Raw genomic sequence first — 15,696 nt, 5'->3', positions numbered from 1 at the left:
GTCTCTCGCTTGAAAAAATATGTATTGCTATAATTAGATAAAATACTATAGCCATTTCACCAAACACTTGCGATAGGATTCTTTTCTTAAATTTAAAATTTAGATTTGTTATTCGATCCCGGTAAACTTCCAGAGATTATAATCACATAAATTCAAATTATGGCATCTTGAATGTGATATTAGTACTCAAAATGCTCAAAATTTAAGTGATTCATATCTTCAAAATTGAATACACACTCCAATTCTTAACGTTGCATAAGTGAGTTAGCTAGTACCTTGTATAAGGAGAAAAAGAGCTAAAAAAAAAATTGTTACAAAATTTGGTTATACAGTATAGATTTCATTAGATTATATATAATTGCTGATTGTTTCTAAAAATAGATGATTTATTTTAAATTTAATTTATGCAAAAAGAGATAAGTTTGGATTACAACATTGATGATCACAAAAAAAAACTTTTCTCTTAATTTCTTTCAGATTTAATTTTCAATAATGGAGGCGTATGTGCAGCCATCATTATTATCAACAACATATATTTTTCGTAATGAAGTATTAACATTTAAATTTTACATATTATCCACGGAGGAATATTCAAAATCACATATATTAAATGTACAACTTTGGAATAATTTAAGCGACAATAAATGGTCGGGTATAAATTTTACAGAAAAAAATGACGTTATTTTATTTGGATGTAAAGAAGTAAAGTATCGTGTTTTTGAAGTAGAAGTTGATAGTAGCAACGCTAAAGAGGGATGGTATGAATTTACTGTTAGAGTACATAGTTCAGCATGGAGTGATGGCGGAGAGTGGAAATGGTTGAGTGAGGGTATAAATAAAAACGGGAAAATTTTCATTGGACCACCTAAAATACCCGAATCTGAAAAAGGAGTTGAGAGTATTTTCAATAAAGATATTTTTAACCGCATAGAACCCGTTCAGATAAGTAAAAATGTTGATAATTGGTGTACGATAATGAACGTAACTTCAATCGGAGAATACCCCGTTTATAAAAATTTAGGAGTACCTAAGAATTTAGTTAGATACTTTGGATTAGAAAGATTGACAAATTGGTGGTTGATTCCAACATCAGGAAGCGAGAAATTGAAAATTAATTCAAGAGATGTTCAATATTTAGTTATACAACAAGCATCAGGAGATTTTGTCTCGTTAATTCCTTTCACTAATGAAAAATATACTAGTGCGTTAAAATCAGATGATGATGGGAATTTGGTATTAAAATGTGCATTTAATACCAATAAATGTGATAAGGATGTGGACATTAAATTATTTGTAAGTAAAGGAAAAGAATTAAATGACGTAGTAAAGAATTGTTTGGATGCAATTAGGAAGGTAGTTTATCAAGATGAATCTAAAGATGTATTTAATACGGTTTGTGTTAGTAATCATGAGGTCGTCTATTATGATAAATTGGGATATTGCACATGGAATGCTTTCTATGATAAAGTTAGAGCAGAAGATTTATTACAAGCATTAAATTCTTTGCATAATATTGGTATTCAAGTTGGATACGTTATATTAGATGACGGGTGGCAAAAAATTGATGATAATAAACGAATGCAAGGATTTGAAGCTAATTTAGAAAAGTTTCCTAGTGGATTAAAAGGATTGATTGATCAAGTAAAGAAAGAGTTTCCATACATTAAACACTTTGGTGTATGGTAAGCATGTATTCGTATTGATTCTAAGATTTTGCTCTTAAACATTTAATCTAATTTGAATTCATTATATAGGCATACATTATGGGGATATTGGAGTGGAGTAGATCCATCAAAATTTTCTGATAAATATAATGTCTGCAATACGACATACAACACACCCAACGGAATCTTGGTTGCGCATATAATTTCACCACAAGATATTTACAGATTTTACGATGATTTTTATTCGTATTTGAAAGAACAAGGAATTGATATGGTTAAAGTTGATTTTCAGGCGTGTTTTGATGATGTAGTAAGTGGTGAATATAAATGGTGGTGGATTGATTATCAAAAAGCGTTGCGAGACAGCATTAATAAATATTTTAATCAAAAACTTATCTATTGTATGGCTAATAGTCCTTCAATTTTACAAAATACTCTTTTAGATAAACAAGTTTTAAATGGGGAACATATACCACTTTATAGAAATAGTGATGATTATTTTCCTGATATAGAAGAATCGCATACATGGCATATTTATACAAATGCCATGAACAATTTATTTACAAGTCATTTATATAGTATTCCTGATTGGGATATGTGTCAATCGTATCACAAGTACGGGGAATATCATGCAGCTGCTAGAGCAATCAGTGGTAGTCCGATGTATTTTACTGATATTCCAAATCATCATGATAAGGATATATTAGAGAGATGTTTAATTAAAACGCCAAAAAATACGATGCAATTATTGAGATGCGAAAAATCAGCAATTCCAGCTGGAAATGTCGATGATTTATTTGTAGACTTAACAAAAGTCGATAAATTATTAAAATTTACGAATCAGAATGGAAGAATTAATATACTTGGATTATGGAATTGTAGGGACAAAAATTTAATTGATCACGTCAACATTAATGATAGTTTTAGGTTTTATAAAGAAAGTTGGGATATAAATAAGGAATTAGTGATGTATTTTATGAAGAACAAGGAATTGGTGCCTTTTAAACAAGATAATATTAGTGTTATGATTAAAAAGCAATCTTTTGAAATCATCTTATTTGTACCTGTGGATACGTTAAATATCGACGATTATTGTCTCAAAGTAACTTGTATTGGATTAATCGATAAATATAATGGAAGTAAAGCCATATTATCAAATGAATTAAATAAAATTAGTAATAATAAAGTTATATATAATGTCGAATTGATTGGATATGGAGAATGTGGATTTTATTTACGTTGTGATAAAAAGAATATTTGTGATATTAAAGCTTTATTATATGATGACGAGATAGCGAAAGAGAATATAAAATATGAGGAGAAGAATGGAATGTTGGTTGTTAAGTTGAAGGAAAATAGTGTAGTAAATGGAAAAGAAAGTATTAAATTGAAAATTGAAATAAATCTTGATTAGGGAGAAATTGTAACTTTTCTATCATCTTATATAAATGTATTATTTAAATGATATTTTTTTTATAAAATTCGTATCAACTTGGATAATTTTTCTGTGTTCGTGTAGCAGTGTGTTTAATATTTATATACAAAAATAAATTGTATCTCATTTTTTTTGTAGTAAATAAAAAATAAATTATATCTCATTTTTTTTGTAGTAAATAAAAAATAAATTATATCTCTACTATAAGTAACGTCGGTATTTCAATGATCATATAAAGTACCAACAATAATAACAACGTGAATTATACCTATAAAGAGTTTTTTAACGATCATTTAATTTAACAAATTTAATATCAATATAGAAAGAACTGCTCATAGCTTTATTTACCAAGTGAAATATAATATCAAAAAGGATTTTCAGGCAGTTGATTTCATCAAAATACATTATATAGCTTTTTTTTTGATAAACTTCTTTAAAGGAGAAATTAATTTACTTTTATTAATACAAAATTCCAATAAAATTTTTAATAAAATATTTGTGTTTAAAGAATTTTTAATTCTTCTACACTATTTTATTTTAACGTAATTTTTGACTAAATCGAAATGGCATTATAATCATTTTTTTGTAAACAATTAAAAATGCATATTTCTTTCTTATAAATATTTTAATTAACCAGTTAACATTAACGTAAAATAAAAAGATAAACCTACAGTATATATAAAAAATTATGAAATATTGAAATATTTAATTTACTTAGCAGTCAGCAACATTTTCATCGTCGATATCTATTAAATAAGATATAAATTATTATATTTTAAGAATAAATGTTGCAAATATAACATGGGAAATTATATTTACCTAACGACCTGGTGACTTCTAAGCCATGTAATTGAGAATCTTGACAGTCTATTGATAAAGTAACAAAATTAGTGCTTATAGGATTATTATTTAATTATAAATTTCAAATACAATACTTCAATACCTTCTTCATTAGCGAATTAATGAGTTTTTGTAAATCGTTAAATGCAAAAACTCTACTAGTATATATAGCATCAGGATCTTTCTCATATAAAGTTGAAATATTTGGTATTTCTTTATCAGCTTCTTCAAACATGGTTCTAACTTATTTTTCTCTATTACCAAAATTTTCTTCTTTTTGATAACTTTCCCTTTTAATACAATTATTCCAATATTCTATAAATCTATAATAACAAATAATTCACTAGCTGTTGGTCTTTGACTTGAATTAGTATTCATACATCTATAAGCCAATTCCTTATAAATTTCTGGAGTTCCTTTTCCGAATTCTGGTCTAAGTCCATTACATATTTCCAATGCTAATGTTTTCTCATATAAAAGGAGGTTTTCCGGATGACAATTCAGTCATCATTACACCGAAACTATAAATGTCAGATGCTAATGTATATGGGTCTTTATTTAAAACTTCTGGTGCAATAAATACTTGTTATCTCATTGTGTATGGCGTATACACCGATGGATTTTATACTTTTTTATACTTTTTTCATACCGGTGGAATAATTTACAAAAAAATCCATCAGTGTATACATAATACCGATGGGATAAAAAATTTTATCTTTCCATAAAGTGTCATTAAAATTATTTGAAAGTACAGATTTCAAATTTCCTTTTTCTGCAAATTCCATAATCATTATAAATTCTGGATCTCTTGTTATACCATAAAATGCTAAAAATTCACCATCTAAGTTGTACAAATTCCAAATGTGTTTTAAGCTATTATGTAAATTAAAATTATATTACGTACAGTACCTGATGTGTACAATATTAAGTTGTTGCGATGGAACGTTATATTGTTTTGACACATAAGTAAATTATACTAAATCTGCGGAAGAATACCATCAAACATACATTTGTAATTTTTTGTGTCTTCAGGGTACGAGATTATCTGTTTATTTCGAATACGCGGTCAAGATTCTACACTCAAATAGTTACTATCTTTTTGAATTATAGAAGACTGTCATTCCTAAGACTAGGAAACGGAAACCGTTATAAAGTCCGAAGCGCAGTTATCATTGTACATCATCACGTGCCGGACGACAACAGGACATTTGTGAAACCGATACGAATAATATAGTCCTTCGGACTAATAACAAGCTATTGAATTTCGGAACGTAGAATAGGCTCGTTTTCATCACGACTACTATTACACGCTTTAAAAATAACAGCCTTGGAAATGTTATATCGATTAATAACATGTTTCACCAATTTGTTTTTACGAAATAATACTACTAATTATGTTTGCATAAAATCAAATATTACTAATCAATTTAACAAAGATTTTTTTCGTTGTCTCAAAATCTTTATTTTAACATGATTATTTACTCTAAATATTGTTATATTATTAATGAACAGCATACATAACGCAAAAGTCTAACACTCCATTTTTATCCAAAAAGATAGTTGCATAATTGATTAAACTTTTCCGCAATTTTCGCAACAAAGTTCTGTACACTAATAAGAAATGAAGATAACATATTACATTAAGTTGATAGATAGAAAAGGATAAAGCTATGTATAGAAACAATTAGTTACTTCGTGGCAATATCCTGAGCTTTAGCTTTAATCAATATCCACAAGTTCTTAAAGAATTGGATGATCTCATTAAATAGTTCGTCAAGCCAGTTCATAAGCTTATTAATTACGGACATGCTCAAGGTAATAAATTCTCGGTACAGTCCATAAGCCGCCATATATTCTTAATGAAAATGATTGTTAATAGTCACACAAATATTTCGTTTTCAACAACGAGGAACTTTACCTTTATATTTATTTTCGTATTCCTCGTTCGTTTCATTAGGGTTTTTCTCTGGCTTCTTGGGTTTCTTGCTGAGAACATATTTCTCCAATTGATTGGATCTTTCAAGGAACATATTGTTGAGTGTTTTGAATTTATTTCGTACAAACTCGTCAATAGCATCCTCATCCAAATTCGCTATCTTTTGCTTGGTTTCATCTACCTGAAATATATCATACATTGATAAAGAAAGGATGTAAAATTATGCCAAAGTTCAATCGATGCTATAAAACCTGTTTTTCAAACTCGCTTTTAGCATCCGTCTGTAGTCTAATAACATTTTCCTTGGAGTCTTCTTGTAAATCTCTAACTGTCACAATCATAGTCGTTTTGGATTTTGGAAAATAAATCAATAAATTCCACTGCCTTTAAATGCAGTTATGCGTATTTTTTAACAAATTGATGGTATCCTGAAATGCATTAAATTTTTTGACAATCATACTTTGAATTGTAAAATTGGGCGTATTTTTAGTATTTTTATAGATTAGTTTTTGAAATCTAGTATATAATTAAAGAAAATGGTGTTTGTGTGAATTGTATGTTATTCATCTGTTCCTCTGCACCTGAACTATTATGTTTTCTTATAGTCCGATACATGCAATGTTAATTACTAATGTTGTATAACATTTAATATGATCTATTAATGTGTTCGCGCCTGATCTATGCTTAATGGTTAAGACCACTTGATCGGCAAATTCATTCTAATTACTAATGTGCAAGAGACTAATATTTATAAGTGATAGGTAATTAACTTTTTATAGGAATAACAATAGATCAATATAATCTATATAATAGATAAATCATTTTAGGAATAATCTATATAATAAATAAATTTTTGTAATAGATCGGTAACTGGCGTTTCTCTAATACTGATAAGGCCGGGCAAAAAAAATTTTTAGATTCTCGGGACATAAAATTTTAAAAATGACCCGGCCGGCCGGCATTTTTTTTTTATATTTGTAAAATTTTTTTATATGTAAAATTTTTTTACGCCACATTGGCCAATAACTTATAATCACGTTATAAAATTTTTTACTATAAAAAAAAAATTTCCCATTTTTCGAAAAACTGACCCGGCCGGGTCACGAGAATCTAAATTTTTTTTTTGCCCGGCCTAAGCGATAGGCAATTAACTATCTATCTTTAGCAATAATGATAGATCTCTATAACGGGTGTTTTTTTTTGCGAATTTTTTAACAATAAAACGCTATGATGATATTTTTATTTTTATATCAATAAAATATTTAAAATTGCCTTTGTAATGCATTTGTAAACACATAAATAAATCATAAATTCTACAATACTGCAACACAACCTTCGTGTAATAATAAGATTTGCATCAAATTTCCATCAATATAATACATCTACTTATATATACTGAAATTAATATAGCTTCTTTTCAGAGAACTTTTTAAAGTGAAACACCTAAACAACGGAAAAAGAAGATTAAATAATGAACGTCAAGCCGCCAATTACAGAAAAAGACAAAAAACCAGACAAAATATCATTTGCATAAAGCGTCATGAACTTGGTAGAATGGATCAGATCTGTATCCATTGTGATGCCAAGTTTTGAATAGAAGAAAAAGATCATGATAGTTGCAAAACCTCTCCATCTTTTGCTGTATGCTGTACTGGTGGCAACATCGGTTTACCACCTTTACTTAAACCACCATCATATTTACTAAATTTGTATATTTCATCAAGTTCTGATGCAAATTCATTTCACAAAAATATAAGAGGTTATAACAACTTTTTAGCATGTGCATCACTTTCAGACTAAATTAAAAGATTGTATATAATGAAATCTTTCAAAGTATTTAATATTGTAAGTATAATTTACTATATATTTTGTATTGTATGATGTTTTAAAATTCAATTGTTAGTAATGTTTTTAATATTTTACATTTTTATTTATTTACACTCCTTTAAATTTCTAATTATGAACAAGAATAATACTTAAAATTTCTAAACATAAATCAGAATTTCCTTTTCATTATTCATTACTACTATACATTAATTTAAAGCAACCTACTAATCCCGGTGCGAAGCAACGGGTTACTGCTAGTCAATCTGAAAAAAATCAGGGATAATTTTATACAGTATATTGTTAATATGGGTGAAGCTAATGTTTTTTAAATTTTTTTTTCATAGTCACTTTCCATTTTTGATCTAAATTTTTCTCCTTTTCGTAATGATGAAGTTAATCAAAAAATTTCTTTAAATGAAAATGAAAATCACCTTCCATTTTTGATCTAGATTTTTTCTCTTTTCGTAATGATGAAAAATTCAAAAAAAAAATTTCCAAAAAGACAATGGAAATAAACTTCCATTTTTGGATTTTTGGTCTAAATTTTTTCTCTTTTTGTTGAAAATTGAAAAATTCAAAAAAAAAAAAAATTTCAAAATGAAAAGAAAATCACCCTCCTTTTTTGATTTGAATTTTTTTTCTTTTTTCGTGAGAATAAAAAAAAATTTAAAAAAATTGAAAATGGAAATCACCTTCCATTTTTTGATCTGAATTTCATAAAATCAAAGTTGTTGGCTTTTCATCAAAAAATTCAAAGTTTTTTTTTTATTTAATAATTAAACACAGTTACTAATAAAAATAATTGTAATAGATAATTCTCATTTTGAAAAAAAAAAACAATAAAAGAAAATTTCAAGATAAATAATAAAATTTTGATCTGATTGGTACTTTTAATAAAAATTTCTGTATATGTTTTTTGTAAGTAAAAGAAAAACTTTGTGAAGGAACTTTTTGTTACGCCACTTCACATCACGTGATTTGTGCACTTTAATAAAAAAATGGACCACATCATTATGAGAAGTTTAAGTAGAAAGTATTTAATAATACATGTAAAGGATTACATTCAAATAGTGACATCCTTTAATGAAAATGATATTGCACGTATGCTTGGAAATTTTCTTTTATTAAAATAGATATTATTGAAACAATTGTGGTTAGTTATAATTTATCTCTTTTTAATTTAATTGCAATTAATTTTATTAATTTCATATTTTTTAGTTAGTGTTGACAAGTGCTTGTACTTTTAAATGAAATGAAGGTGGAATACATGAAAAGATCTTCCGGTGTTCCGGAACAAGTTTAATTATCTAGAAAAGGTTAAAGCATTAACATTTACAAATTTTCTGAAGGCTGTGATTCCAATTGCCCAGTGATTGCGTGATCAAACATACTTTTTCTACTTTCATTGGAAATGTACAGTTTAATACGGAATTAACCAACTTTGCACTTGGCCAAATGGATAAATAAATTGGTATCACGTAAATGTTTTCATATTTTGAATAGAAACAGTATTATTCTCCTTAATGCACCATTAAAATTTCAATTAATTATTACGTCCATCGAGGTAAATGGCATTTTCTATAACCAATCCAACTAACTAAACAACTCTTATTCACAAATAACAATTACCACAAATATTATCTCCTCAAATTTCATCGGAAAATTTAAATTTATTTATATAATAAACAAAATACTCATATTAAAATAATAAAACCTAATAACATAAATCTCAGCCAGTCTGATGGCGATGAAGTCACCGCTCATCAACCTAATCTAGTTTTACAAAAAAATCGGTATCTGTTATACAATTTCCAAAGATAATCGTGATTACAAATCTCATCTTTTTTTTTTGTAAAATTTTTTAATTAACGAAAAATGTTCAATTTCCCTCACAAAATTATACTCTTTTTTTTATATTCAGTGTTTTATTTTTATGGGTATTTGCAAAATATTGAATCTATAATTTTATAATCGAATTTATACAAGCAATAATAATTTATATTCTAGATAAAATAATTTTAATATTACTTTAATAAATGTATTTTTCTGATATAAATAATGTACAGTCATTTATCAGTACTAGTTTTAGATCAATTAGCTTATGAATCAATTGATATGACAAATGTGACTCATCTTTATAAATATTACTCATAAGTATTTTTCTATCTACAATACAATAACTAAATATTATTATACATAATACTAAGTAAGTACTCCCTAATTTTAATTTTACTGTAAATTTACATCATATAAAGTTTACAAAGTACTTCATATATTAAAGTTCCTGCTGATAAAGGTAATTTTAAAACTGAAGATAATAGTTTTTATAAAATCAATAAATTGTCTATAATTTCTGTTGAAATAGATCCCTATAAAAAAATTCTGGAAAAAACTCTGATAAATGATAATTTTTCTGAAAAATTTTTTTAGACAAATGATATACAGTATGTATAAGTGAATATATCAGTGCTTCTTATTGACTATATTATAAGCCACAATTATATATTATTATTATTGTAGCAAAATATGACTCATACATGATCTTTATTTTTGAATCATAACAAGTTACTGATAATCTATTTTATAATTAGTGTCTTATGTAATACAAAAAATTTTTTACAAGTATATATACCCTTAAATTTCCTCAAGGAAAAAATCAAATTTTCAAATATCAATATCAACTGCACCAAATCCAAAATTTATTTCAAATATTATTTTTCAAATACCAAGATTTCTTTCAAATATCAAAATTTACAAAATGTCTTATCAACTTTGTCCAAATATTATCACCACTATTTTCAATGAAATTCCAGTCAACAAATGTTATAATAATCCTGAAACCTTAGGCCACCATCTATCATTACTTCAATATCTACCATTACTTTTTTACATTCTTTTTATTATTATTCTCATAAATACCAATTTCCTCAACAACATCATTGTTCTAATTCTTATTTCATTGAAATTCTTAACTACTTTGATTCTTAAACTTCTCCCTTCTCTTCCTTCTATCTCTAATATATTTCACTATTTTAAAAATTTATTATTATCTATCTCTTTATCAATTCTCTTTTATATATTATCCACATTATTATCAATTCTTCTTACTTTTCTTTATTTTCTTAATTTTATAATTCATATTCTTCTCTTTTTTTATGCTTTACTTTATAAGATAATCCATTTATTCAATATTATTCTCCTTTAATCTCCCAATAGTTTATAAACAATCTTATATTACGTAGCTTGGCCCATTGCTTACCAAATATAGCATGGAGACGTAATCTTTCCCTTTTGGTCAATTTGGATTACTTGACCATTCTTAGATAGATAATTTTTACAAGGGGATCGTTTGCATCGCCCATGAAGCATAGCACTGCGCTGATTGGTGTCAGAGAGATCCTTTGTCTTGTAAAAATTTACCCTTTCTTGATCATTTGACCATTCTTAGATAGATAAATTTTATAAGGGGATCGTTTGCATCGCCCATGAAGCATTGCACTGTGCTAATTGGTGTCAGAGAGATCCTTTGTCTTGTAAAATTTACCTTTCTTGTGATCATTTGATCTATCTCATGTGATTTCCTTCTTCACATGTGATACCCTTTATTTCATTCCTTTGTTGAGTTCTTTCCTTAATAACTTATTAACTCAACAAAATCCATCACCGTTGGTTCCACAATTGCTGTGTCCAAGTTCAATTCTTGGAGGTGATTTTTTATTAATTAGTTCACCTAATTTCATATTTCTTACTCAGATAAGAACATTTCATCTATATATAACAATTACTTGTGTGTTAATTATAATCATGTTGTAATTAAGTTTCTTAAGATGCCTCACCTGATATTTTTGTTCTGATTCGAGATTTTAAGAAGTGTAACAGCTGTCTCAAGAGATTCAGTTATACTTTACAAAAATTATAAATCTAATTTCCTTTTAGAACCTGTAGATGTGAAATGTATAGATCACAGTCCCGATTTCGCAAGTTTCAGCAAAGATAAAGAAATGAAAATGGCTTGTACAGCCGAACTCAAAATAATCCTATCCAAACAAAACAAACATAATTACACGATCATCATGGGAGATTTCAAAATTCAAACTATCAATCCATAAGTTTGTCACACATTTTTTAAAACAAATATATTAGACATGGGTGAAATTTTAGTCTAAAAATAGTACTAAAATGTTTATTTTCGGTCTCACAAAGTAGGTTAAGAGCATCAACTACAAAGTTTCGTTCGCCATGTTATTGAACAATAAGTTGATTTGAGAATGACTCACACTAACCAATGGTAAAAGAATAAAAAGGAAGTATAAATATTATGAAATAATAGTTGAATGAACGACTTGTCTTATGATTATTCAATCAATTTGAACCGACTCTCATTTACCTTTTTTAGTTTTTCCAAATGAAAATATGAAATTTAAGCAGTAAAATTAAATATTTGGATGTTAAATGATAGAAGGAATTTGAATTTAAATTATTTTGTTGTGACAAGTACATTGATATATTTTAATATTAATCAACAATAAAAATGTACTTGAGATTGGGTTATCTCATGTTTACCAGTCGACGCGCCGTGAAAATCATTGATATTTATGCGTCACGTGAAATAATTGGTGTCTAATTCCTCTGAAAATACATCGATTTTGATCAACGTTATGATGACCTTGACCAGCATTATGTGCAAAAAAGTTTTCAGAAGAATAAGGTATTTGTGTTTTGACCTTTATATTTAATTTATACACGTTATTACATTTTCTGGTTTTAAAAAAAAATATAAATTAATAATATTTATTATATAATAGTTATTTATTTTTACAGTACAAATAATTTACCATCACAAATAATTTACCATCTAATTCATTATAATCACTAGCTAATATTCATCTGATCTAATGAAACACTCAACAATACCTTCATCCTTTTCTATTGAAACTATAAATTTCTTAATAACTTTTGATCTAATATATTTATCAATTATATTTAAATTTTCTTCTTCAGTATCTAAACTTTTAGTATGATGAAATCTATTAATAATTATAGTGATTGGAAAGTATGGTACACGTTTGGACCAATTTATAAAAAATGAATCTAACTCTTCTGAAAGTAATTTTTTCGTATAAGGACGAGGAAAGTATAATAATTCTATTCTATTCATATTTTTAGGAGAATAATTTGCAATTGTTTACATAGCTACCTTTTCATATAATAAATCAGCTTCATCCAACCAAATTTTAATAGTCTCTAAATGTTTACAAGAGTTTAAAATAATTTTAAATGTTTCCAATTCATCATAAAGAACCCAATAGAAAGTACTTTAAGATTAACACAAAACTTTGCTATCGCTAAATTTAAAAATTATCGTTTTCTCCCATTATTTCACAAAAAGAAAGTTCTTTTAGATTCTTTCCGTTGTTCATTAAAAATTTTATTGCAAAATTATAATTCACATTATTGACATCAATTTTAAAAATTCTTAAATGTGGAAAAATAAAAGTTGATAATTTTTCAAAAACATCTATTGTTATATCATAATTTTCTAATTCAAGTACTTGTAAATTAATGAAATTCTTGATAAATGAGAATGAGATATTATCTGCATAATAATGATATTCATTTACAGTATTATAAAGAGGTTTGTTGTAAATGAGAAAATCAAATCTGTGATATCAGGACTATTATTGAATTGATTATCTTGTATAATATTAAAATATTTTAAATTATTTTGAATAGAAAATAAAATTCTTTTAAACCATTAGAAATAGTATTATCACAAAATTCTATAGTAAGTGATTTTATATTATGACAATATTGAATTAAATGATGAAAAATTTCAGGATTAATACTTGAAAAAATTTTTAATTCTGTAATATTCATAAATAATTTATATATTTCAATTAAAGTATAATTTTCAATTTACGATGAATTTCACAAATTAATAAAATTTTACAAAATGATGGGTAATTAAACATAGGTTTTGAAATTGAAATTGAAAAATCAATTTCAGTCTTGGAAATAATTTCTTTTGATTCGTTTGGGAGACATTTTATTAAAGTTTTAAGCGTTTGAAAATTATAATTCGTACTATCTCCATAAAATTCTTACGGAAATAGTGCTCCAAAGTTTATTTGCTAATAAGCAAGAATATAAACCTTTCTTTGTCATTTGCCAAAAATTCAAAAATTTCGAAGAGGCAATCAGCGGAAAGTTTAGACATTTTTGAAAGTTTTTAAAAATGTAAATAGGAGTTTCGAATTTGTTTATTTATTTTTTTTTAAAAAGAAAAAATGAACGTTAAACGTACGCTAAAAGTTTGTATATGTATCGACTGTGTCGTCAATCATTATATCATCGTTATCTATAATTACTGTTCAATATTAAAATCATGTCGATGAATTCTTGAATAAGTTTAAGGTAAAGTATATTGTAAATCTAAATAAAGTTATTTATGATTTTAATATTTATTAAAATTTTTAATGTGAAATCGAATTTGGTAAATAATAAGATACTTAGAATTGTTTTTTTTCCTTTTTTTTTAAGGATTGTTATAAAAACCCATAATAAACGATCGTGCAACTATCGTACAACGCACTTGATACATTCACGATGATAAAGTTCAATTATTAAATTTAACGGGTTACCGTATACCGACCTTTATTCATATTGTACTAAAATGGGAAGGATTTCAGATTGTACTGTCGTACTAACCATATTTAGTCGCACAAATGCAGACCCGTTCCTGGTCCCACTTTAAAATTGAACTTTCGAAAGATACTGTGAAAGCCAATTAAATTTCTAGATTTATTTTAGAAGTATTGGATTTGTAGTTTGTTCTGCTGATCATACTTTCCTAAATTTCTAGTTAAATAAATAAAATGAATTATTTAAATTACAAACTAAGGATATTGCAAACATTGCTACTCTAATCTTAGTGTTTAAATAATTTGAAATAAATAATTAATTTATAAAAAAAAATAATGATATTGCTTTAATTTAGTAAATAGTTAAGATCCATCTTACTCGTAGCATGATTTCTTTGCATATATTGGTATCCAATTTCATGATATTGTATTTCTAAAATTATAATTTATTACATTATTAATAAATAATGATAAATAAAATATAAAAATTTCAGTAATAACTACCTTCATTAATATTTGAATTGACCTTTTTATTAGGGTTAAAAGTTAAATCTTTTTCATCTATTTTATAGTAATAAAAAAGAAAATTGGTTATTTGATTTATAGTATTATAATTAATTATTAAAAAAAATGATCTATTACCATTAAAATAACTTCTTTTATTAGATTTTTCTTCTGCTTTTTTAAATTAAATGAATATAAATTAGAATTATAGATCAAAATATAATATATTAATTGATAATCTTACCAATAATCATGCCATCTTGTAAATCAAAATCAAATTGTATACTATGATAAGCTATAAAAATAAAGTTAATATAGTAAAAAAATTACAATATTAATAAGTTAAACATATTTTAATAATTACCATCTTGTTCTTCTATTAAGTAATTAAAATGAATAATTAATATTATATTGTATAACTAGGGTAATTTGGTATTGTTAGTGAGTTATAATATAATTATTGCATTATTCAGTAATTATTTATATATATTTTAAGTAATATAATAGGGTTTATATTAAAAAGTTGATTTGTATTTTGTATATTTATCAAATAATAAATTTTATGGTTTATTTTGAGTTTATTAGTTTTATTAAAGAAATATTATATTTAATGATCAAAATGAATTAATCCTGTAACATGTTAAATGGTAATAATATAAAGATAAATATAAATATAATAGTTTGTATTGATTTTAATAAAATATTAGATATGATGATAATGTTAAGTATACGTCAAGGTTGCATGGGATGATCTCCCTCCTGAATATTATCGAAAATTAATTGATAGTATGCCTCAGAGGGTCAATGCTGTTATTTTCGCGAATGGATATAGAATTAATTATTAAATTT

General features: G+C 25.8%; 4 protein-coding genes across 4 annotated transcripts; 1 reads left to right on the top strand and 3 right to left on the bottom strand.

Moving 5' to 3' along the window:
• Window positions 1–492: 492 nt before the first annotated feature.
• Window positions 493–3,078, top strand: OCT59_029353 (uncharacterized protein; the record flags this gene model as incomplete). Its single annotated transcript, XM_025332871.2, has 2 exons — window positions 493–1,682; window positions 1,755–3,078. The coding sequence occupies 2 exons, from the start codon at window positions 493–495 to the stop codon at window positions 3,076–3,078; spliced, it is 2,514 nt and encodes an 837-aa protein (XP_025166066.1).
• A 735-nt stretch (window positions 3,079–3,813) lies between these two features.
• Window positions 3,814–4,174, bottom strand: OCT59_029352 (uncharacterized protein; the record flags this gene model as incomplete). Its single annotated transcript, XM_025328569.1, has 3 exons — window positions 3,814–3,845; window positions 3,919–3,966; window positions 4,030–4,174. 3 exons carry the CDS (start codon window positions 4,172–4,174, stop codon window positions 3,814–3,816), a joined length of 225 nt encoding a protein of 74 aa, XP_025166065.1.
• A 1,309-nt stretch (window positions 4,175–5,483) lies between these two features.
• On the bottom strand, window positions 5,484–6,216 carry OCT59_029351 (uncharacterized protein; the record flags this gene model as incomplete). Its single annotated transcript, XM_066143372.1, has 4 exons — window positions 5,484–5,550; window positions 5,632–5,794; window positions 5,858–6,056; window positions 6,127–6,216. The coding sequence occupies 4 exons, from the start codon at window positions 6,214–6,216 to the stop codon at window positions 5,484–5,486; spliced, it is 519 nt and encodes a 172-aa protein (XP_065994648.1).
• A 6,362-nt stretch (window positions 6,217–12,578) lies between these two features.
• OCT59_029350 (uncharacterized protein) lies at window positions 12,579–12,860 on the bottom strand (the record flags this gene model as incomplete). The annotated part of the gene is made up of 1 exon (XM_066143364.1): window positions 12,579–12,860. The coding sequence occupies one exon, from the start codon at window positions 12,858–12,860 to the stop codon at window positions 12,579–12,581; it is 282 nt and encodes a 93-aa protein (XP_065994647.1).
• Between the last annotated feature and the right edge of the window lie 2,836 nt (window positions 12,861–15,696).

Source organism: Rhizophagus irregularis, chromosome 9, assembly GCF_026210795.1.
Source record: "Rhizophagus irregularis chromosome 9, complete sequence".
Taxonomy (NCBI): domain Eukaryota; kingdom Fungi; phylum Glomeromycota; class Glomeromycetes; order Glomerales; family Glomeraceae; genus Rhizophagus; species Rhizophagus irregularis.
Note: the sequence above shows the minus strand (reverse complement) of the source record. Positions and strands in the feature narration are given on the sequence as shown.